Raw genomic sequence first — 23535 nt, forward strand, 5'->3', positions numbered from 1 at the left:
ACCACTACACTATTGGTGCTTGCTATTACTTTAACCTCAATTGTATATAATGAGTCTGTCCACTACAATATAATATACAAGCTTCTAATGCACATTTTAATATTATATCTAATACTATTACTTTAAAGAATTAGAAAAAGAGATAAACAAGTAAGAGAACATAAATAGACACTATAATAGTATTTAACAAAGAGTTAAGAAAGGAACAGTAACAAGTGTTAGTATTTGTAATAGAAGCTTGTATATTATATTGTAGTGGACAGACTCATTATATACAATTGAGGTTGAAGTAATAGCAAGCACCAATAGTGTAGTGGTTAAAGCATGTGTTTTGTGTAGCTTATATAAGCAAAATTCCGGCCATGAGGTCAGGGGTTCAACTCTCACTGTAAACACTTCTTTTTCCAATTACAATGTGCTCAGTGTTATTACAATTACAATGGCTGGTGAGTTGTGCACAATGGCCTGCCCAGTGTTGTGGGCAATTGTAATACAATGGTGGGAACCACAGCTGCCTATGCCCAAAGACATCGTAGTTCGCACCGCCATCATGAAGGCGAAGTACGCCGCAGAGCCCTGGAGTTTTAGACCGCCTTCGAGAAGAGCATTGCCGACGACCACGCCAAGGGGGTGGAGAATTGGAAGCATCTCTGTGAGAAGCCATTGGCTGATGGCCCAGAGCAAGCCGAACACTATCATCAGTACGTCAATTTTCTCCGCTTCCCTGCTGCTCTAATGTGTATGTTTCCAGCGAGCTTACCAGCGCCATGTATTGGCTGAAGCCTCTTGCAGACTACCTGTCTGACAAATTCGGTATGGCCGTCTCTATTCTGCTTGCAGGACCCATTGCAGACCTCAACGGCGCTATCGAGGTGCACAGGTAAGCTGCCTATTTTTACGCACACGTTGATCGCTGGCTAATCACTGTTGCTTACACAGCGCTCACGTGGGCCAGACCCCAGGTCTCGTGAACCTCTGCTGGCCGGAGTTTGATCCCATTGGCTACACCGACGCGGAGGCCTCGATGGTTCGCTTTGCCAAGCACCTGTATTGTATGTTCCCCCAATATCCTCCACTCTCGACGCCTTCTCTGACCTCCGTGCTATGTTCAACCCGAATGCGACAAGCGAGTGTTGTGCATGGCGAGCAGCAGCACTGCGCCAGGCACTGCTGGTGTTGCTATGGCGGATGGCAGTCCCGCCCCTCAAGTCGAAACCTCTGCTCAGGCCAGGGCGGAGCCCGGTCCTTCTGGTCAAGCCTCTTCGTCCTCTTGTGTTGGTTCGTCCTCACCTGTACGTGTATCGTCCACTGTGTCCGCAGTCGTTAACCCATCCAGGGCCATCGTTGCAACTTCTTCAGCTTCGGTATCCCTTCCAGTTCCTTTTGCTCAGGCGGAATCAGTCGACGTGTCCAGCAATGCCACCGCCTCATCCTCGACACCCTCGCAACCAACATTGACGTCAATCCCCACGCTGGTACGGGAGGATGGACACATGCATGAGACAGTGCATGCCGGAGGTCTGTTCATTTTGCCGCCTGTTGTCAACAGGGTCATGGTGCCACCAACTGATTTCCAGTTGCTCACCGTTGGGAGGTCGGACGATGTATTTTCGTCCCCTGCAACGTCGTCTCCTTCTGCTGCTGTCGTGCCACCCCAACCCGTGGCTAGCGACGCACTCCCCTCTTTGTCCGCTCCGACTTCCATCACTACAGCGGAGACCTCTACATCCTCCCAACCTGTTACTGGCAGCACATGCCCTTCTGTGATTGATCTGACCTCTGCTAGTGTGACGGAGACCTCCATGCAGCCATTTCTACCCAGTGCCACACCTCTCTCGAGCCAGTCCGCCTTACCTAGTTCGAACTCCAGGTCTGATATCAATTTGTCTTCATCTCCCATCGCTCCGTCTCCCATCGCTCCCGCCATTCCCAGCTCTACCTCAACTGTGAGGGACAGTGACCTTGTAGCAACGATCCCGGTCCTCAACCTTACGTGCTTCTCGGACCGTGAGAAGAAGCTTTACGAGAACTTCATTCGTGAACGAGGTTGGGGCAGCGAGTGGTCGCGGATGCTGACGAGCCTAGTGCTCCTCGAGAAGGAGGCGCCTGCTACGGTGAAGAGGTTGGGAGGAAATAAGGCGCGTCCGGCCGAGGTGGCTAGCTGGATAAAGATAGCGCAGCCGGCGAGGGACATGGAGATTGATGACCCCATTGCATTTGCAAGGGGGTGGTGGGGTTGGTGGACATCTCTTCAGCCCTCTACTCGGGCAGTTGGCGATGACGGGAAGCCACAGCAGGATTGGAGTGCTGTCGTTTGGGATTCGCTCTGCATCACGGGCCCCAACGGCCTTCTCCTAGTGGTTGTCTGCCTGGCGTGGTGGGGCATGGTGGTTGTTGGAAAGGCTTCTGCAGATCAGGAAAACAACTGGTGTGCTGCTGTCGCTGATGTGGCTTGGACACTCGACCAGATCTTGTCATCGCTGAGCGGCTCTTCTTCATCCAACCCTGATGGCTCTACCACCTCCCGAGAGAGTCTGTCTCTCTGCGGCACAATGTCGACGCTGTCCGCATGGAAGGGCTCATCTGTGTTGTTGAAAAGGTATGGATTGTGCTGACTCATCATGTGTATGTGTACTGAAACATCGTACAAGAAGGCTGAGACTCAGAACTCCAGCTCTATCACCAAGAAGAGGAAGTCGCGGGCTTGATCTGCTCGCTACTTCCCCTGCATTGTCGACCTCTTGTTTGCACCCCCGTTGTGTCGTCGAGGATCTGTGTCTGGCATATCTAGCTGCATATCGCCATTTTGTTTACATTCATTGTGCTTTCTTCCATGCCCTTGCTTTCGTCACCCTCTCCACAATGCAGTTACTCTTGCTCGTCATCGTTGTCGCCACTTTGTCTTGCTTTCCTCGTTTTTACCCTTTTCACTTCGCTTTTCGCGTGTTCATTAGTTATCTGCGCTTTTTTTTTGCTTTTGCCATGCTGCTTGATATTAGAGTCTCTGTGTAGTGGCCCTGTGGGCCCATTATGTTAGCTCCCATGATGTGCACCCAGAAATCGAGTGTTTCATGCTGCACCATGCGGAATCCGTATGCTATTGCTCGAAAATGAATAGGATATGTTTTGCCAAATTTGGCAATTGAGCTGTCCATTGGGAAGTAGCCGAAGTGTAAAATTCTGTATGTTTTGTTTTTTGTATTTTCCATATGTTTTAGATCGCATTTAATGCCAAAACAGGCTTTCTGTTTTTTATTCTGCATGTCAGAGCCTGTCGTATGTTTTTTCAAGGCACATCATGATAGCTACGGAGACTTAGCAGGACATTATAATGTCTCTTGGTACGGGTATCACTGGTCACATTGTATTGAGCTTGGCAGTAATTACTGTAGGGTATTATAATTTGGGCACTTGGACTGGTGCACATTGAACTTGAGCTGGAGGAACAACAGTGAGTATCTTGTGTATATGCTTGTACTTAATCACTGACTGTTGCCATAGGCGTGTTCTGGATCTGCTAACCACAGAACACACCGACCGCCAGCGCGCCACTTCGCAAGAGAAGCGCAATGTTCTCGCCCATTGCGTGAAGCAGTGGTGCACAATCCAGGACCTTTACATGCCCGTCGTGTCTCAGCTGCGCTCCCCTATGTCAAGCGGTCCCATACCTGCACCGAGCATTGGAGATGCCCCCACTGATGGTGACACACTGTGTCTCACTTCAACTGCTAATCTTACACTCTGGCTCCTGTCTGCCCTTCCTGATGCTTTACGCAACTCGCTCCACATGCAGGACTTGTTAGCAAAGGAGAAGCTCTTGCACCTTGCTCAGGCAGATGATGCACTTGCTGAAATCCATCAGCTTTGACGGGTGCTCACCAGTGTCATTCAATTCCGGAGGCTCAACATTTCGGGAGATGGACAGAAGGCTGCAACGAGGATCCGCATGCTGTATAACAAGTTCTCACTTAAGATCACTCGGGCGGCCTTGCAGTATCGTGCCGCTCGTGATGCTTTGTCTGCAGTTGACCCTACCGGTGACTGGACTGCACGATACCGGGTTTTGCGAGACTCCAACATCTCGGGGCCTGGCTGCGATGACAGGGACGCACCTAGCGAGGGAAGGTATGAACTCTCATGGATATGGCTTGTTGCTCACGCAGATGGCCAAGTGATGGACAAGACCACACCCAATTCTCAGGAGTTCTCTGAAAGCATGCACTTGAAATGGGCTCAGACACAGGCCCGTGCAGAATGGTGGAAGGAGGAGGAACAGTTGATTCTGGAAGAAATGCGGCATGTCATATCGTTCTTATGGTTCAAGTCACCATGGTGGTGGTCTCAAGTGAGATGTCGTGGTAATGTCTCTGCTGCTATCATCAGTGGCCTCCAGGCTTATGCTAAAAAGCAAGCTATCATCTCGGAGCATCTTGCGGCTCATTTTGCGCGCATGTGGTTACCCTTCGTGCATAGCCAGGGTATCTCTCCGAAGTGGGCCAAATTCTATGCCACGAAAGTCGTTGCTGAGGAGGTTGAGGTCAATGAGGCTTCTGATACTGACAGCGACTCTGAGGTAGACTAGTCCTTCATGATTTACCTACTAGCGTTGAATGTGCACACAGTATGTCTTGTTGTGGTGAAACTTATCGTGCATTTATGTCAGGCCGATTGTTCCGAATGTGGAAGGTGAGTAAGAACAATGTCCTAAAATGGAAGGTGTGCCAGAACGGCTTCATGGCCAGAACAGCTTCACGGCCAGAACAGCTTCACGGCTAGAACAGCTTCACGGCTAGAACAGCTTCATGGCAAGGCAGTTTTGCGAGGGGAAGTCTGTAGGAAATTACAATGTGGTACATCCTGAGCCACAATTATTTACAGCCAGGTACAGTGAAAATGACAGCAGCTACAACCAGGCACAGTGAAATTCACAACTATTTACAACCGGGTGCCACACCTATCAGCCAATATATACACAAATGTCCATATAACCGAGGTGGAATATTTTGTGTAAATTTCCATAAAACTGAGCGTTGGCCAAGAATATAATATAGGATGGAGATATAGGGTTGGCCAAGATAAATAGGCTATATAGGCTGAGTCGCATATTTGGGAGTTAGCCAAGGGAGGCGTGGTTTGAAGTCTATATAGGTTGTCGGGCATTTTGGGGTCGGCCACCATGTCTCTATATAGATTGTAGCTGAAATAGTGCCATTGGCCAAGAGTCATAAAATTCCAATCCTATATAGAGTTTGCAGACAGTTGGGCTTGGCCAAGTGGACCTATATAGAATCTTTGTGTAAATGGTCCACTTGGCCAAGGCACATGAAATTTCGATCCTATATAGCATCTCCTGAAATTTGGCCATGGCCAAGGGTACCCTATATAGATTTTTGTGGAAATAGTGCCTGCGGCCAAGGGTCGAGAAATTTGCATTCTATATAGGATTGTCTGAAATTTGGCCTCGGCTGAAGATATCCTATATAGTTCTTGTGGAAATGGTGGCCTCGGCCGAGAGTCATCAAATTTCAACCTATATAGAGATATCTGAATTTTGGCCTTGGCTGAATATACACTATATAGTTCTTGCACAAATGTTGGCCTTGGCCGAAGGTAGTCGAATTTCTATTCTATATAGGGTCTTCTGAACTATGGCATTGGCCGAGGATGTCCTATATAGGGTTATTGAAAATAATGGTCTCGGCCGAGACTCTTGAAATTTGTATCCTATATAGGATTCTCCACACTTTGGCTTCAGCCGAGTAGCATCCTCTATTTGTTTTAATCAGAAAGGGCAAAATTCCCTTCACACGTAGGAGTTTTAAAGCTGAGGCCTTCACCCAGTGTATATATACAGGTTTCGTCACATGTGATGCCATCGGCTGTAATGAGCCAGGTCAGACCACCTTCAGGGTTTGTGTAGGAGTTGGGCAGTCCTTTGCTGTCACATTCTGAGACCAATATCCTTCATATCAAATGATTCAGTGCCACTGAATTCAATTTAAGAGCCAGATTACATCCATCAATTAAACTAATTGTGAAGTATCTGCTAGAACCCCTGATGCACTACATACTGGGGAATCATCAGTGCGAGATATGTCCCATATTCTACCCATGAGGTTTTGTTGATCTTTAACGCCTCAAATACTGCCGAGCGCATATAGTGTGCTATGCATATCCTCTCACCTCCCTCCCATGCATCACAGCTATGTTCTAAAACTCTTCCCCAGATTCCTACCAATGTTCCAGGGCAGTAACCCAGCTCCATTTGCAGATCATCCAATTGAAGCACTGCCCATTTATGAGTACCCACACTGGCCAATAAATCAAGACATGCATGCCAGGCTTTGCCATCCCGATGAGGAATTGTCTGTCGATTCACAATAATCCCCATTGCTGTGAAATTTGAAGGCCACTGTTGAACATTCTCATGCGTCCGCTGTAGAACATTCTCATGCTGAATCTTCAACTTGCTAGAGATGCCTGCAAAATAGAGTGGCCAGTTTATCAGGCATAAAGTTGCGTTCAGCAACTGCTCAACAAATGAGGTCCTCTCTAGCCAATTACTGACCGGTTCGTTTCGTAATGAGACAGATGGAACGAGATTTGTCTGAAGCATGCATGCTCTTCTCAGATCATATAAATGTGGCATTGATGTCCAAACTCACATTATGTCCTCGTGCAAACCATCCAGCAGAGATGTCCAGAGAGCCTGGGTTGAACCGTCCATCGGGGGCTGCAATGAACAGATCTGCATCTGTCCGAAAGTTTCCACCTTGTGAAACCGTTCTCTGAAGTAACTGGTTTATTCCACAAGTCGCGTCGTTGTAGTCATTCTAGGGCTTATATTAGCAAGTTACAGCAGTTAGAGGGAAGACTTACTATACGTGCTTGTCCCAAGATACCTGGCAGATACCATGTAAGAACCTTATTGTTCGTGTCCAGAATAACTGCAGGCTCTAAGATGACTAGCATTGGTCCTTGACAGTCCTGCTTGCCATTCTTCTTTAGCACTCCCTTGTCCATCACATAACAATCGACATGAACTTAGTAACACAGCAAATCAATATGCATCCGATTGAAACAAGCAAAAATGACAAACTGAGATTCAGAAGCACACAGGCAACAACAGTGACAATATGGTCCAGCTCCACGGCATGGGGTGCCGATGTGAAATTCACATGTTGAGCCATAAGGGATTTTTCCTTCAATGCCTGCTGCTGGAGGTGTGTTCTGCATGATCATAAGCAACACAAATGTAGATCATGGAATCAAACAGACCTTATTCTCTCGCGTTCAATGTCAGCGACTGGAGCAGTGTGCCTATGAGTATTATAAAAACCAGTAGCCTCCCTCAGCAACTCCGATAACCTCTTCCACAGAAATTCATCAAGTGTCAGTGCACTGCACACAGAATTCACGTCAGTAAAGAAAAGGAGGTAAGCCTGTCAGACTAAAATACCCCTTCGTCATCTCAGCTGTTTTATGACCTTTTTCATCTGACAATCTATGCTCCTGTGCATGCCAACAACGTTTATGTGATTGAGGAAGACTATGTCGAAATCTTTCGCCTTGAAAAGCCATCAGACAATGAAAATAGGATTGTAAAAAATTGCACAGTGCCAGCACATCATGCAAAGTTGTCACATGATCGCGAGTTTCCCACAGTCATGTGACCTCATGACTGCAGCGCATTCTCCAAGGTTTCTTTATGTCAGAGTCTCTCCACCAAAATGAGAGAAAACATTGACCAACTCATCCATGTAGTTTTCATATCGTATCACTACAGACATATTGAATGCAGACCGCAAAATTCATATCAAAAGCAAACCACAAAAATTGATACTGTACAAAGACAACACATTTAGAGAAAAAAAGAAAGCATACAATGACCACACATATTGTACAAAGGGTAAGCGATGGGCAAGAAACAGAAAGCATATGACAACAACTGATATCGTACAAAGGGCAAGTGGTGGGCAAGAAATCGAAAGCATATGACAACAACTGATATCGTACAAAGGGAAAGGAGTGGGTAACAAAGACACGGTATGATATGTCCTAAACTACTGCTGAATGACCTTCACCCAGGCGCCTTGGTTGAACTCCTTCAGAAGCCTGCCATCCTGCGGAGGCTCAAAGCTCCACTCAGCATGGCAATGCTTGCAGCAATAGCAATGAGTCTGGGGAGAAGTGCCCTTACGATCGAAGAAGACGAAAGTGCCTAAGCGAAGACAAGTGTCGCACTGCATTGGAACCCGATTGCCATAGGGGCTGATCCTGGGATGATCCCAGATGTACTCTGAGATGGTCAGCTTGTAGGACTCTGCCCGTGCTCGCTTATGCCTGGCCTTATCCAAATCACCAGTCGTTGCATCACCACGGCTGATGACACGATCCTGAGTGGTTCCTTCCAAGAGAATGACCCTGGAGTGCCTGCCCAATGGGCCGGAACTGGCGAGAAGTTTGCTCATCAGCAGGTCACCGACAGTGGCTCCTTCAATAAACACACTGCGCACAAATCCAAAAAAGAAGGGGGCCGCACTGATAGAAGACAGCGCCGGTGCTGTGAATGCCAAAACCCGGGGGAGCTTGTAGCTAAATCGTGCATGTGTAAGAATGCTAATATCAAGTGGAGAGTAATGGGAAGACCGTACCATGTACAAACTGTGACCAAGTCTTCCCCAGGAGCTGCCTTTGACACCACGGAACCACAAGCCAGCAGCGCAAATGTTGTCGGCACCTCTCGGGAGAGCGCCATCAGGTCTTCACAGACAACAATTTTGAAGAACTGTGACGAATCAGTGAACGCAAGGTCTCATCGGTCATGAGAGACTTACAGTATCAATTGTGCCTACCCAGTGGCTGCTGTAAAACAAGTCACCGGTGTCGTCGTGCGAGTGTGTATAAATAAGAATTAGCATGCGGGTAGGCTTGTAGCTAGTGACACAGGAGAAGGTCAGGATCAGCTCTGAGTCAATGTGAAAGACAGATGACATACGATCGAATTTTCGACACTATGTCGAGCATATGAAGATAATGACCTTCTGTGGCCTCTGAGCTTTCCAAGTCAAAGACAACATCCAGCCGATTTAGGAACTCTCTGCGGTCAATGTAATAGGCTTGAAGATACTCCTCCACAAGATTGGCGATGGTACCATACTCAGGCAGTGAGCGCAGGCGCAGATGAACCAAAACCAAAGATGAGGTATCCAACCTTGCGATCTGTGATATCTCAGGCTTGCCGAGAATCCGAAGACCTTTCATCAATGGTACCCAAGGTTTTTCTGCAGATTGGACACTATATAGGCCCTGATAACCCTCAGACATCAGCTTCTGTGGGAGTAAAGAATGCATATAACCTACATGGTATACCTGCATCGCACCACCGCAATGCTTTGTAGCGCAGGCCGGACATTCAAACCGCATCTGCTCAGTTATATTCCACTGCCGGAGATCTGGAATGCAATGCAAGCAAACAGCTCTGCCACAGTTAGGACGGTCACAGTCGACCAAGTCTCCACCTTGTTGGCAGAGAAAGCAATACTAGGTGCATTGAGTCAGCAAGACTCATATGTTGAAGAGAGAAAACACACCACGTCAGAATTGGAGATGACATTAGAAACAACCGACACCGGGCTTGGCAGCTGAGAGACCACATGCAGATCATCGGAGGCTTGTAACATTCCAGAGGCTAATATCATAAGAATAAAGATGCACTGCTGAAAATTGAACAACGCACCATTGTCGAGTGGGCCACATTCACCTGTCGGCAACCCCACAGACTTCTGTGCCATCTGAAAGACCTTGTGACGTTGACGCTTCGGTGGGCGAGTAGGAGGAGGAGTAGTTGGATCAGGGGTGAGTGCGCTGCACTCACGTTCACTAACAGTGACAGTGGTAGACACTACAGGACCAGCCAAGAGTCGACTGCTTCGGCGTCAAGGGGCATCCACTTTAGCAGCAGATGCACATCCTTTCGGCCTGCGTATGACTCCGTGAGATGGGCGGCTCTGAAAGACAGGTGAGGGCTGGACAGGAACACTTCGTTCATCCTCGTCCTCATCATCGTCCTCGTCCTCGCCATTGTCCTCATCCTCATCATTGTCCTCATCCTCATTCTTGTCCTCCTCCTTGCCCTCCTCCTCGATGTCCTCCTCGACATCTGACACAGGTGTATAGCTCCGCGGCTGGTGGATTGTCTCCTCCAATTCCTCGTCAGTATTGTCCAATTCATCAGTCTCCTCTGACTCGTCATTGGACAGAGGCGGGCTACCTGTGCGATCGCGATTTACTACGAACATGTCACCTCGGTCCGAGTCGTCATCCAGAATCTCCCCCTTCAACTGACCAGCTTCATCAGCATCTTCATATGAACCTCTATGCGCAAGGCTCCCCCTGTCCTCTCCGCTTCCCCTCGACTGGAACTGCTTCCAATCATCCACATCCATCATCTCATCCACACTCGGAGTTGATTGCGACATAGCATCTTCTTGGGGGGTCATGTGAGGCATCGGCGAACGCACGGTAGAGTCTGTCATCAACATATCAAACGAAATGTTGCTTACTTGACAAACATTTTCACTATTAGAAACATAGAAACATACCAGGTCTGTCCTTTTGCGAAGTTCGGCCAGGGGAGTAAGCCGGTGGCACAGATCTACGGTATGAGATGCCTCCCCCAATTGGTTGATTGGCCGGATCGAGATTGAAAGCTTGATGCCGGTCCTGACATATACCCACGGTCGCAAGATCCTCCAAGATTGAGTGCAGATTGGAGGGAGATTGCCTGACACCAGACTGTGGGGTAGAGGTCTGATGGGCAGGCTGAGCAGACTGTGCGCGCTTCCCGGACTGGCTGTGCATGATAGAATATACAAAAGCAGTGAAATAGATGTCTGAGAATAAGCAGGAGAGGCACAGTAACTGAAATATAGCAGAGATCAGACAGCAAGGATAGAGCAAGAGAAAGAGAGAGAGATAGATCAGATTACAGTGATTGCAATCAAAAGGACTTGTGCGCGCGAGCCCATGGAGATCACGTGATATGCTTGGAGGGCCGGACTTCCTGAAATCTAGTGGACAGTGGCTGAAATTTGATCGGAGTCCGAAAATCGTCCAAATATAGCAATATCTCAGCCACCAGTGTACACCTTCTGCATATGGAAGGTGCTTGACGCATCTGGTGTCTGGGGCACATGACCAAACAAACATGGCCAAATAGTTGGTTTTATAAGCTGGCGCAACTTCCTCTCTCTCTTCCTTCTCTACCACCACCATCCCCTTCCAGCAAGCCGGCCACAAGTGGCTGAGCTTTGTTGCTGCATGTTGCCATGGGCATGCAGTGTCAAAGCTCAGTTATTTGTGCGTGCCTTTGTAAGGTAACTGTTTCTTTTCCTGTAGATAGTATTATGTAATATGCACTTTACTGACATCATCCCATGGCTGGTCTTTGGCCAGTCATGGGGTACATGTGGGTTTTGGGGGATCACTGGGCATGCGGCGGCGAGCTGCAGAGGGCTCCGCATTGTGGGGGCGACCCACTCGCGTCCCTCATCTGATACTTGAGATTTGGGGGATCACTGGGCATGCGACAGCGAGCTGCAGAGGGCTCCGCGTTGTGGGGGCAACCCACTCGCATCCCTCACCTGATACTTGAGATTTGGGGGATCACTGGGCATGCGGTGGCGAGCTGCAGAGGGCTCCGCATTGCGGGGGTGACCCACTCGCACCTTTCACCCGGTATATATGGGAATTGGGGGATTTTGCACTTCGGTGCCAATGCGCTTCGGCGTACTTGCGTCTAGGTGCATATGTGCTTTGCACATTACATTGTTGCCGGCCATCAGCCTTGTGCTGTGCGAGTCGTGCGTGGAGCCGCCATTGGCCTGCTCCACAAGGTCAGTCTTTTTTACTTGTTTGTTTCTTTTTGCATGATATGGTGTGAGTACAGGAAGTGTAAGGAAGATGTGGTAAGTACTCCACAGCATGTCATACAGATACTGACAAGGGTTCTTTAGCATATGGTGGGTTTTATGGCAGTGGTGAAGACCAGGCCAAATCCTATAGTGGATTGAAAGAACCGGTGAGTTTTTTTCCTTGCATTTTGAAGAATACTGACCTCTTGATGTTTCCACAGCCTCTTACACATGTACTATAAATTGACGACGGTCACTGCAGCGCGAGCAATGCAGCGCGCAAGGTGAGCATTTTCTAACGTTTTCCGACCGTTTTCTGACTTCCTTTTGGTGTTTTTCAGATTGTATTTGTACTTTCCTTGTAGTCTATTTTCTTTCATTTATCCCTTCTTCCTGGTGCTTGTGGCGAATGAGGGAGGGCCCGCCCTCAGTCATTATAAGTCCCTTTTGTTTTCCATCTTTGTAGTTAGAAAAAATTGTAATACTTGAGTTTGTATCCATGAAGCATAAATAAGGCGAAGCCATGCTGGTATGCCGGACAATGCACGGGCGCTTAAGTCATGTGATCACATCACGCACCACCGTGTGCACTTTTTGAACCCTTGGCCCTGCCCAAATTTCCATCTTGCCTCTTCCCACCATCTGCTACAACAGCAATTCCAGTACTTTCATCCTTTCAAAAGCCCTACTATCAACCATGGCTGGCAAAGCTCGTTGGTTGAAGCCCTATGGCTCCATGATGGTGTTGTACTACCCTAAGTGGAGAGACAGCAAGCGTGGTGCACGTGCAGCTGTTGTGACAAAGGTCTCAGAGGCGATTACAGCAAGGGCGAATGCAAAGGGATGAGACAGGCCCAAGGTCAACACTCAAGTACGTCGATATGGTAAATTTTTTCAGTCTACATCTTCTCACTTCCTGCATAGCAAATCAGCAACTGGTTCGCAAATAATAAGAAATAATAAGGCTGCATTGGATCTCAGAATCATTCCCGGCACGACAGATCGCAAGTTCTCTCTCGCAGATGCTGAACGCATGGCCAAGGATGACGATTATCCCGATCTGACTGAAGGTGAAGGTGGGGCTGATCCCGCTGCTGTGGACGACGATGACGTAGAGCCATTCTCGGTGGAGGAAGATGCAGCTGATGTGCGAAAGAAGATGATGGGGCAGAAGTGGTCTTTGCGAAAGACTGCGCACTGGGCATGGCGAGAGGAGCTGTTGGAAAGGGTTGGCCAGGAGCATCCTGATGCGAAGGATCAAGTTGAGAAATTGGTCTGGTATACCAAGGCATTTGTAGATAAATGGCATGACCTGACTGACGAGGAGCAAGATGAACTGAAAGTGCTTGCTGCGAAGAAGACGGAGGAGTCGCAGATGGATCGAGCTGGGCAAATTGCCTATGCTCAAAAGCATCTTGGCAGGATGGGTGAAGACTTCATCCAGACTGTGGAGACAAAGATGGGAGGAAAGGTTCTCATCCTCCTGGCCTTGCCGACAGAGAAGCCCATGCAGATTTGGTGCACCAAGTAAGTCTCAGCCATCATTATTTGCATTATTTTATTCACCGCCATCCTAGGCTTCAGTCACCTGATACTGGTGACTTTCTGAAGTTCACCAACTCTGTCGATGACTGGCAGAAAGATTTGTGGAAGAAGTGGGGGATGTGGGCAATGAATGTTATGAGTAAGTCATACCCATGGAATACAAAGCAACATGCACTAATCAATGACTAGTTCCTGATGAGCTTAAGGATAATGATGCTGAAGAAGAGGATGAAATCGCACTCACCGACGTGCAGCACGAGATCGATGATGATGGCAATGCCATCATTCCTGCATTTGAGGAGACGTGGAAGCTGACTCAGAAGTGTCATTTGGTCCGGGCCATTGTGACTCACCAGCATCGTAAGCTTCATTCTCAGAAGTGAATCTGTATCCATGCTGATGATATACATGCAGGAAAGATTGTTGATTCCAAGCGTGCAAAGTGCCCTTAGAAGAAGATCAGTGAAGATGTCCGCAAGTACATTGATGAGGCATGTTGGCCAGACAGCGTGGTCTTTGCCGAACCTTGGAACATCGGTGTTGACAACATCGATTTGCTCCTCAAGCACTGGGCGAATCGACAGGCTATTGGCTCAGTTGCTTTCCAATTTCTTGTAGCAGCTGGTGGAGGTGATGCCGTGAAGCCCAGGGGAAAAAAGCAGAAAGACGTCACTGATATGAATGTTGGCGATTCGGCAGATGAAGGGGACCAGGACGACAACGATAATGAGGTGGAGGTCGGAGTCAATTGTCACACGAAGGGCAAAGGCAAGCAGCCTGCCATGAGGACGAAGCATGTTCCCCCACATTCTGAGGAGGAGTTCGACTTGGATAATGTTTCTAGCGGCGAGGATGACTCAGTGGGGGTAAAGACGAAGGCTGCGATGAACAAGGCCAAGTCGACGCACACCGCCAATACTGCCTATGATGAGGAGGGATGGCAGCCATTTTCTGCACAGGATCTTGTCAATGTTCCTCGGACGGGAGACGCGAGTTCATCTGGAGTTGCTGGTGCTCCGGCAGCAATTGCACATGCAAGGAAACTTTATCCGAGGATCGCCAATCACCCGGAAGATATTATTCTGTGGCCCAGGTCAATGATGGTTGATGCCGACTGGTATGAGCACGATGTTAGCAGAATTGTGATCCCTCTGCCAGCATTTTCACTTCCAGATCCCGCTGAAAATGATGCGGCAGAGCTAGAGTGGGTTGACTGCCAGAAGGCGATTTTACTGACAATGTCTGCCCGATTCCAAGGCTTCAGGATACTCGACCTCGAACATATCGTTCAGCGACCATCAATGGCACGGTTGGATAATCCGGGACGTTTCACTCCGCGGTTGCTGGCTGACGACACCGCTGCTATTCCTGAAGAATATGTAAAGGTGTGGAAATATGAGCCTGGAGTATGGCAAGCTATCAAGCATCCTCTTTGAGAGCAATGGACGCTTGCAGGCAATTGGGTTAGTGGTCTTCCACGCATTGCACCATCCTATAAAGCCTTTCTGCAATGGAATTCCCCTCTGATGTGAGCGGTTACTGTTTTGGTCCAACTGATCGGGTCTCATGCTTGTTATTAGCAATAATCCGGAAGATGGATCGCCTGCTTCGGCAACTCAGCGATCTGAATTTCTTTTATCTCTGTCTACCTTCAAGGAGTACAGGCTTCTTGTCAAAGTCTGCCGACTCACTCCCGTAAGTCAATTTTGATTTCCGATAGATTATTCATCTGATCAGAGATGTAGTGTGTCACACTGATGCTCAAAGAATATCCTCGCCCAGCATGGGCATCATGGGAACTCGCACACCGTGAACTCCCTCCCGACTTCTGCACGCCGAAGGGAATTGAGACCTTCTGTGCTTATATTGAGGCATGACCATATCAGGGATTTGAGATGCTGACCTCAGCTTTGGAGCTCTCACTCATGACATTGGCAATTGGCTTGGTACTGCGATTCATCGCCGAGCATAATGATCCACAGACAGTTGCACTTGGCCTTGATGACACCCTCGTGTTGCAGCTTCGTCAACTATGTTGGCTCTTTGCACGGCAGATTCGTGCATATACGAAGACCGCATATGCAGAGGGCGGCCTGACAGCAGATGAATTCTCAGCATACTCAGCGATGACAGGCCTCGTGGAGGAGCCAGTGATCGTAGAGCATCGGATGGTGTGTATGCTGCGAAAGCAAATGGATAAGGCCGGTAGGTGGATCGGGCAAGGCCAACCTCATAGGTGCAAAAGGATCCGACATTCTGTGAGGGATGTTGTGGTCATGCTCTCCGCTGATGCAACTCTTAACGATGTTAACGAATATCTGACTGATGACTACATGCGACACTATCGGGAAAAGGTAGAGTCGGGTCCTGTGCGAACAGCAGAAGCTGCATGGCTGATCTCCCAACAGTTGATCAAGACTACATCAGCACCTGCCGATTCTCAAGCAGCCATGGCTGATAGCACTGCTGTGCAGCCACAGGTGAGGACATCCATCCATCTCCTTGATCATAGTGCTGAAGTTAAACAGGCCTTGTCTCAGCTGCAACGTCACCGAGCCCAGCCCACTCCTCCACCGGTAGAGTTTTTAGCTAATAGTGATGATGAACCGGCACCTCAGGAACATCTGAAAACTCGCCAGCGACAACATCATCAGCAGGCTCCTCCTGTTGCGGCCAGAGAGCCTCCAGAGGAGGATCAATTGTAAGAGGAACCCGCCAGGTTTTGTTGGCATGGTTTTTTATCGTCTTCACATTTGCTAATCATGTTCATTGTTTAATCACAATAGATCTGCTGGAAAGAAGAGAACTCGGGCACAGGCCAAAGATGGAGGCACTGCTCCCAGTACCTCCAGTGCAGTCATTCCACGTCGCACTGGCCGAGTGACTGTAGCAACAAGGAAGGCTCAAGCAGCTGCAGCTGGGGTGACCACACCTTTCAGTCATGTTACCTGAACTGAACTCCCATTTACCCTGACATTGTCATGAACTGGACAGCCAGCGGACGTCGGCCCATTGTCACCATGTTGACCTCTACCAGCAGTGGGCCCATATCTTTCATGTGTGGGATACTAGCAGTGGGCCCACCGCTAGTGTTCTTCTCCCAGTGCTTGGCCCACTAGCAGGGCATATTACAGTGTTGTAACTGTTAAGCAATGGGCCCACCGCCACAGGTCAGAGGGTGGGCCGACGCCAGAGCATGTTATCGCCATCGATGGGCCCACTGCCAAAGTATGATCAATGAGCAGTGGGCCCATCGCCACGAGTGTAAGATGACGGATGGGCCCACCGCCAAAGGTCAGAGTGTTGGCCATGGCCAGAGCATGTTTGTCTGAGCAATCGGCCCACCGCCAGAGTATGATGAATGAGATGACGGATGGGCCCACCGCCAAAGGTCAGAGTGTTGGCCATGGCCAGAGCATGTTTGTCTGAGCAATTGGCCCACCGCCAGAGTATGACGAATGAGCAGTGGGCCGATCGCCCAGAGTGTAACCTGAAGGATGGGCCCACCGCCAAAGGTCAGAGTGTTGGCCATGGCCAGAGCATGTTTGTCTGAGCAATTGGCCCACCGCCAGAGTATGACGAATGAGCAGTGGGCCGATCGCCCAGAGTGTAACCTGAAGGATGGGCCCACCGCCAAAGGTCAGAGTGTTGGCCATGGCCAGAGCATGTTTGTCTGAGCAATTGGCCCACCGCCAGAGTATGACGAATGAGCAGTGGGCCGATCGCCCAGAGTGTAACCTGAAGGATGGGCCCACCGCCAAAGGTTAGAGGGTTGACGATTGCCAGAGCATGTTATCGCCAGCAGTCGGCCCATCGCCAAAGCACCCTCAGTGAGGGCCTTACTGCAAGCACCCATGGGATAGGTCATTGCCAGGACATGTTTCCGCCAGCAATCGGCCCACCGCCAAAGGTCAGAGGGTTGGCCAACGCCAGAGCATGTTATCGCCAGCAATCGGCCCACCGCCAAAGGCCAGTGGGTTGACGATCACCAGGATATGTCATCGCCACCAATGGGCCCATTGTCACATACAGCCCTGCAATTTCCGGGTGCATTGGTGGTGATGACGTGCTCTGGTGATCGCCAATCCTCTGACCTTTGGCGGAGGGCCAATTGGTGGCAAAAACACGGCTTGGCGATGGCCAACCCTCTGACCCTTGGCAGTGGGCCCTTTGCTGGCGGAGCGATATTCCCATGCAGTGAAGCTTTCACTCAGGTCCTTTGGTGATGGGCCAATTGCTGGCAACAACATGCCTTGGTGATGGCGAGCGCAGTCCGCCCATCTGAAGAGTACACTGGAGGAGCGATGGGCTTTAGAGCTTAGTGATGCAGAAGTGAATGTATCCATTTTGTACTGGTATACAAGCTGTTACATAGCGGTCATATATTGCTAACACCAGAACGCTCAAAGACACTAGTTCAGTTCCTGCAATACGCCTTGCCACGAATGTCCCTCAGAATGTACCCCATTTGGAACACGGTCGAGCTGGCATTGAGGTTCGCAACGTGCATATCCTCAGTGAGGTTGAGCTCACGCTGAAGACGTACAATGTGCTCCCGCAACATGGCGCGACGACGACTAACCGCAAAGCTATCACCTTCGTCATCGTCCACTATGAATAAGGTCAACATCAGACTGAAGGTTGCCAGGGATGTACTCACTGGAACTGTCTGCCTCTGCTGCGATCTGCGCAAACGATCTACCAAGGCGGGCCACTTGTGAGCCAGAAGTGGCATTCATCTCTCCAGGGACTGCCATTGGCAGCAGCTGTGTGGTATCTGGGAATAAGCCTGGAACCTGTTCCCAATGGGTGGGACGATGGATCGGCAGCTCATCTGGAAGTGCTGCCAGACTTGGCATCCTGGAAGTAACAGTGACTGGCTCGATGCTGCCTTTCATATAGTGAATGACAGGTGCATCATGGCGGAAATTGCTATCATCGAAAGTGCGAGCTGGCGAGTGAGAGGGCGCCGATGGCGGAGGCGGTGGACTTAAAACATCGTCCAACAAAGGCCGCCTCTTTGGAGGCGAAGTGCTGGGACTATTTAGCCACCGGACCTGGCTACGCACAGGCGTCGCGCCAGGGCTGTCTATCACCAGAGCTCGCCGTCATCCTGGCATGGCGGGAGGACTATTGTCAAAGTCCAGCAGTTTCAGCACTGGTTCCGCGTCAAGTGTCTCGTCCACCAGCATGCCCCTCGCCATCGGTGTACTTGCTTGACTATCGAAGTGGATGGATGTACATGGCGTAGCGTCAAGGGGCTCAGCAATGAGCGATCGTCGAGGGAGTTGAGAGGTGTCAGGAGTGCAAAAGTCAAAAGTGTGAGCTGGTGGAGGAAGGGGAGTAGCTTCCAACAGGGCACGTCGAGGGATTGGCGAGATGCCAGGAGTGTCGAAGTCGAACATTCCACCGGGCGCAGTGGGGGTGGAATCTGAGATGAGTGCACGCCTATGGATTGGCGAACTGCCACGACTTTCATCCCAAGCTGGCGCCAGAGGGTCAGGAATAAGTGCGCGACTTCTCTCCACAGGCGCCACAGATCCAGATGACGCCTGTACCTTTGGCGAGGCGTGGCGGTGGAGATGCTCATGTGGCGAGTTGGATGGCGCAAATAGAGCCGCCAGGGACGGGGTAGTGTGGCGGGGCACGAGGGGTGTCTGAGAAGCAGAGTGGAGAGGCAAGGAGATCTGGGCAGATCCAGGAGAGTCAAGGAGATCCGAAATGAGTGGACGACGGGGCTCAGCGATACTATCCTCCTCATCCAACTTGCCCATCGTAATGTCCAGCGTGTCAGGAGGTTCCGCGTCACTGGCCATGGCAGGTAGATTGTGGCGAGCAGACAAGTCTTCGATCAGTCCTGGATCGCGGGAGATCAGTTGTAGAAAGGGGATTGATATGACATAGAAAGGTCAGATAACATCACAAAGGAGTCAGATTCCACAAGGAGAGCAATAGAACTTACTGTTGGGAGCCATGAGAACTTGCGGCAGGTCACACTGACCTTGAGAGACTTGAGAAATTGCGCAAGTCCAGCGATCACGTGCAAAGCACGTGGTCGCATGGCGTGTGAAGTTGAACTTGGTGCAGATCGCGTCTGCCAGCTCATAGCATCGTCTGCTCCGCCTCCGCTGTACTGCAACCTCTGCTTTTGAAACACCCTCACGCTTTCTTCTGCCAAGCTTGCCATGCCTCTGGATATCGACCCCAACTATGTTCTGCAGGCCGCGCGACTGACGGCCATTGTTGCAGCGGCGCCTCGCCAGGACGACCCTCGCTATCCGGACTGGGAGACGAGGATTTACCTCGAAGTGGTAAGTCATCGGTCGAAGGTCTGGCATGCACTTACCGAATATGCCACACAGAGTCGGCTTGAAAAGAGTTTCCCGCAGCCCTTGAAGTCATTGAGGATGCCTGGGATCGTCATCAGCGCGTTGCTGGAATTCACCCGGGCATACCAGCAGAAGGCCCTGGCGCGGCTGGACCACATATCGAACGACGATGAGAGGATATACAAGAGGTACCCTCTGGCTGTGTGCGAGTATGGGGAGTGTGAGGACCTGGGAAGGCAGTGGTGGACTGAAGGTGAGTCACAAGCATTGTGAGGCGTCGAGCGACACACTGACTGCACCAGATCCATATTGCAAGCTGCCACCGGTGAAGAGTACGCCAGCGGAGGGCTGGGGCAATGTGCCAGCCGATGACGACACCCAGGGACGTGGCGAGGAGGACCTGGCTACCGGGGACCTCATCACCAAGGGGAAAGGCAAGGAGAGAGCTGACAACGACGTTGGGACAGGCATGGTGGGTGAGCGTATCGTCCACGTGGAGGCGGGGGAGGACAAGGGAAAGGGCAAGAGCAAGGAGAAGGCACAGGGGAAGGTGGCGCATGCAATGAGCGAGGAAGAGGATGGGGGAGAGGGAGAGGGAGAGGGAGAGGAGCAGGAGGGCGAGGACGACGATGATGCCGACAGTGACGAGGACGACGATGCCGACAAAAATGACGACGATGAGATGGCGGAAGACGTGCCGGGTGCAGGCCAGCCCGAATCCATCGAGGTTGATGCGGCGTCGCCCCCTCCGCCAACTGCCAGACCAATATCGATCTCGCCAGCTGCACCATCACTCCGAAAGTGCAAGGTGGTCATCACAGAGTCGAGTAAGGAGAGTGAGAACGAGGAGGCAGCTCCGAAGGCGAAGCGGATGAAGCCGATCGAGGTCGCAAAGGAGAAAGGCGAGGCCCCGACCACCTCTGGCCGAGTGCAGCGTGCGCAGAAGAGGATGGTGCAGACCGAGGTGGAGGGCTCGAAGGTGAGCACGAAGAAGAGCGGGAAGAGGAAGGCGAAGGAGTCAAGCGATGAAGAGGAAGTACCGACCGTCAAGCCGCCAAAGAAGAAGCGTGCGACGAAGGAATACAAGAGCAAGGAGTTCATCGAAAGCGAAGATGAGACTCTGGCACCGCCTTCCAATCTACCCGCCAAGACCGCAGGGGACTCTAACGACGGTGTTGCGAAGACGAACGCCCCTGCCAAACCTGTCAAACAGACAATGAGGATGACGGCGACGCCTCATGTCGCACCGAAGGCAAAGGCAAAGGCAAAGGCAAAGGCAAAGGCAAAGGCAAAGGCGACGGGGAAGGGGAAGGCGACGGGGAAGGCAAAGGCAAAGGTGATGGTGTCGCAGAAGGACATGTGGAAAAAGACGTCCACCCGCGTGTCTGACTTCATGTGGGCACACGCAACAGATTCGGTGAGTAACGATCTTGTGAGACATTGACCTGTGCTAATGTTCCTGCAGCTCGTCCCTTGCGTTGGCTGCCAGGAGAAAGAGTGGCCATGCAAGCTCAACACCGCCAACTTCGGTCGCTGCCTCGAATGTGCAGCACGAGGTGTCAGTTGCAGCATCGCGCCGAGGAACACGGACGGCGTGCCCCTGCGAGGAAACTCACACACCACACAGCATGAGTTCCAAGAGATGTGCGCAGCGCTGGTGGTAGAGGGCAAGCCACTGCCCACATCGCCACCTCCATACGACGTCAAGGTCGACTCCGATGAGCCCGACGGTGCAGAACCCATGTTCATGGGAGCGTTGAAGCGCAAGCTGCCGAAGAAGACCAAGACGCGCAATGCTGCAGCATCCAGCTCCAAGGTCAAGGGTGGTGAGGAGGTCGAGGCGACGAAGCAGAAGGCGACCGTCACGCCCTATGAAGCCAACGCTGAAGGCGAGGCCTCGGTGGAGAAATCGTCGAAGTCCAAGCGCGCCACCAAGTCCGCCACCGCCACTGGAGCTGTGGCTCTGTCCAACTCTGGCGAGGTCTCCAAGTCTGGTGCGGTCGCCAAACCTGGCGAAGGTAAGAAATCAGGACCCAAGGCAAAGCCGGTGAGGAGCCAAAACTCAGGTGTGCAAGATGGTGGCGAGGTCACCAGGACCTCAGTATGTGAGCCGGATGAGGTCCTGCCTGCCAAGTCTGTTGCGAAGGAGGGCGGGCAGATGACAAGGGTGGCAATGGGAGGTCGCTCGGGCCCAATGGTGCCCGTGATCACCAGGAAGGCGAAGGCGAGTGCTCCCAAGGCAGCAGCCAAGATGCCTCTGGCGGAAGGCGATGGCATGGAGGAAGCCGCCAGGCTGGCAATGGAGGCGGTGCGGGCTATGGCCTTCCAAACAGGGCCAGCTGCTCCGCCGCAAGCTAGCAGCAGCAAGTGCATGCTGACACCAGTTGCCGATGAACCAGAGGATGCACCAGAGTATCAGGCAGAGGTGGCGGAGGATGAGGTAAGCAGGACATCTTGTCGCAGCTGGAGTCGATGTAACCATGAAACAGCGCGCGTCCTTGGAGCGGCCACACGACGATCGGCGGTGTTCGCTGCTGATGCCCCACGAGACGAGCGCAGGAGCTGCCGAGGTGGCACAGGAGGTGACGCCCTCCCTGGAGATATCCAAGGCATTGAAGGGAGTGAAGTCCTCCACATTGGCGAAGGCAGGACATCTCGATGAAGGGCGAAGGCCAGCTAAGAGGGGCGCCCCACTGGACCGCAAGGCAGCGAAGAAGGAGGCGGAGGCGAAAAGGGATGCGAAGGCGAACCGCCTCAGAGCAGTGCCTCCGACCAGCAAGGGTAAGTGCGCCCGCCACAGCTTCGAATCCATGCAGCGCTGACCAGGGATACAGCACCCCACTTGCGCGACATCCAGCGAGTGTCTACAGGAAGTCCCGCTCCGGTGAACGAAGGCGACACCCCCAGTGGCGAAGAAACCTCGCAGTCATCCAACGATGACTGCGCGAATTGTGCCGAGTTGCGACAGGAGTTCCTGGCACACAAGGACGGGATGGAAGTCCAATTCCAGGAGAGGATGGCGGACCTCAACACCGTCAAGGCAGAGATCACAGCGGCGCTCCAGCGAATCAACCCGCCATCCGCATTTCAAGAAAATGCCCGGAGCATTCGCGAAGAGGTCAAGTTGGCGATGGAGGAGTTTCGCAGGCCAGTCAGCATCGAGCTTCAGGAGAGCGTGAAGTTGGCGGTGGCAGACCTCGTCGCCAAGCGACATTGCCTGCCAGAGCTCAAGGAGAAGGTCAACAGGTTGGAGCAAGGTGCGAACCAGACGGTGAGCCAAGCGGACGTCGACAAGCTGCAGGGCGAATTGGCCGACCTCCGTCATTCGATGGAGCTCCAGGCAGCGCGGTCAGACAGCATGGAGAAGGAGCTCAGGTCTTCGGCGGCAGAGGCGATCGCTCAAGCGAGCAAGCTGGAGATGGAATTGGCGCTCACCAAAGAGGATTCGATGGCGGTGGCGACGTCCGCTTTGGATGAAGCGAAGAAGGTGGGGAAGGAGGTGGCGACGGCGAGAGAGGAAACCTCGCTGGTGGCGAAGTCTCTGGACGCATTCCGAGAGAAGGTCGACTCCGCCATGGTCTTCACCGCCTTTCGCCCAGATAGACACAATGTGTAGTCATTAGAGTATTGATATACATGCTTTTTAACCTAGCATGGAATCTCCATGCACTCGATTCGTCACTGCCACTCCAAGTCAACTGAATGCCTGCTGAAGTTCTCGCCAACTCCCCTCGCCATTGCCACCA

At 51.3% G+C, this 23535-nt stretch overlaps 9 protein-coding genes across 9 annotated transcripts; 5 read left to right on the top strand and 4 right to left on the bottom strand.

The window, feature by feature from the left end:
• Positions 1-517: 517 nt before the first annotated feature.
• On the top strand, positions 518-3868 carry SCP_0207070 (hypothetical protein; the record flags this gene model as incomplete). The annotated part of the gene is made up of 6 exons (XM_027754619.1): positions 518-535; positions 589-701; positions 752-880; positions 940-1052; positions 1165-2599; positions 3502-3868. The coding sequence occupies 6 exons, from the start codon at positions 518-520 to the stop codon at positions 3866-3868; spliced, it is 2175 nt and encodes a 724-aa protein (XP_027610420.1).
• A 78-nt stretch (positions 3869-3946) lies between these two features.
• SCP_0207080 (hypothetical protein) lies at positions 3947-4582 on the top strand (the record flags this gene model as incomplete). The annotated part of the gene is made up of 1 exon (XM_027754620.1): positions 3947-4582. The coding sequence occupies one exon, from the start codon at positions 3947-3949 to the stop codon at positions 4580-4582; it is 636 nt and encodes a 211-aa protein (XP_027610421.1).
• Positions 4583-8063: 3481 nt separating this feature from the next.
• On the bottom strand, positions 8064-9264 carry SCP_0207090 (hypothetical protein; the record flags this gene model as incomplete). The annotated part of the gene is made up of 4 exons (XM_027754621.1): positions 8064-8595; positions 8655-8788; positions 8838-8937; positions 8999-9264. The coding sequence occupies 4 exons, from the start codon at positions 9262-9264 to the stop codon at positions 8064-8066; spliced, it is 1032 nt and encodes a 343-aa protein (XP_027610422.1).
• Positions 9265-9938: 674 nt separating this feature from the next.
• On the bottom strand, positions 9939-10863 carry SCP_0207100 (hypothetical protein; the record flags this gene model as incomplete). Its single annotated transcript, XM_027754622.1, has 2 exons — positions 9939-10531; positions 10605-10863. 2 exons carry the CDS (start codon positions 10861-10863, stop codon positions 9939-9941), a joined length of 852 nt encoding a protein of 283 aa, XP_027610423.1.
• Positions 10864-12948: 2085 nt separating this feature from the next.
• Positions 12949-14896, top strand: SCP_0207110 (hypothetical protein; the record flags this gene model as incomplete). The annotated part of the gene is made up of 5 exons (XM_027754623.1): positions 12949-13442; positions 13493-13599; positions 13650-13820; positions 13875-13895; positions 13965-14896. 5 exons carry the CDS (start codon positions 12949-12951, stop codon positions 14894-14896), a joined length of 1725 nt encoding a protein of 574 aa, XP_027610424.1.
• Positions 14897-15385: 489 nt separating this feature from the next.
• On the top strand, positions 15386-16165 carry SCP_0207120 (hypothetical protein; the record flags this gene model as incomplete). The annotated part of the gene is made up of 2 exons (XM_027754624.1): positions 15386-15940; positions 15989-16165. 2 exons carry the CDS (start codon positions 15386-15388, stop codon positions 16163-16165), a joined length of 732 nt encoding a protein of 243 aa, XP_027610425.1.
• Positions 16166-17877: 1712 nt separating this feature from the next.
• SCP_0207130 (hypothetical protein) lies at positions 17878-18319 on the bottom strand (the record flags this gene model as incomplete). Its single annotated transcript, XM_027754625.1, has 2 exons — positions 17878-18071; positions 18121-18319. 2 exons carry the CDS (start codon positions 18317-18319, stop codon positions 17878-17880), a joined length of 393 nt encoding a protein of 130 aa, XP_027610426.1.
• Positions 18320-18568: 249 nt separating this feature from the next.
• SCP_0207140 (hypothetical protein) lies at positions 18569-19435 on the bottom strand (the record flags this gene model as incomplete). The annotated part of the gene is made up of 2 exons (XM_027754626.1): positions 18569-19317; positions 19423-19435. The coding sequence occupies 2 exons, from the start codon at positions 19433-19435 to the stop codon at positions 18569-18571; spliced, it is 762 nt and encodes a 253-aa protein (XP_027610427.1).
• A 210-nt stretch (positions 19436-19645) lies between these two features.
• Positions 19646-23405, top strand: SCP_0207150 (hypothetical protein; the record flags this gene model as incomplete). Its single annotated transcript, XM_027754627.1, has 6 exons — positions 19646-19771; positions 19823-20042; positions 20092-21206; positions 21255-22229; positions 22279-22570; positions 22624-23405. The coding sequence occupies 6 exons, from the start codon at positions 19646-19648 to the stop codon at positions 23403-23405; spliced, it is 3510 nt and encodes a 1169-aa protein (XP_027610428.1).
• Positions 23406-23535: the final 130 nt, after the last annotated feature.

The sequence above is a fragment of the Sparassis crispa genome (assembly GCF_003851025.1).
Source record: "Sparassis crispa DNA, contig_000001F, whole genome shotgun sequence".
Taxonomy (NCBI): Eukaryota; Fungi; Basidiomycota; class Agaricomycetes; order Polyporales; family Sparassidaceae; genus Sparassis; species Sparassis crispa.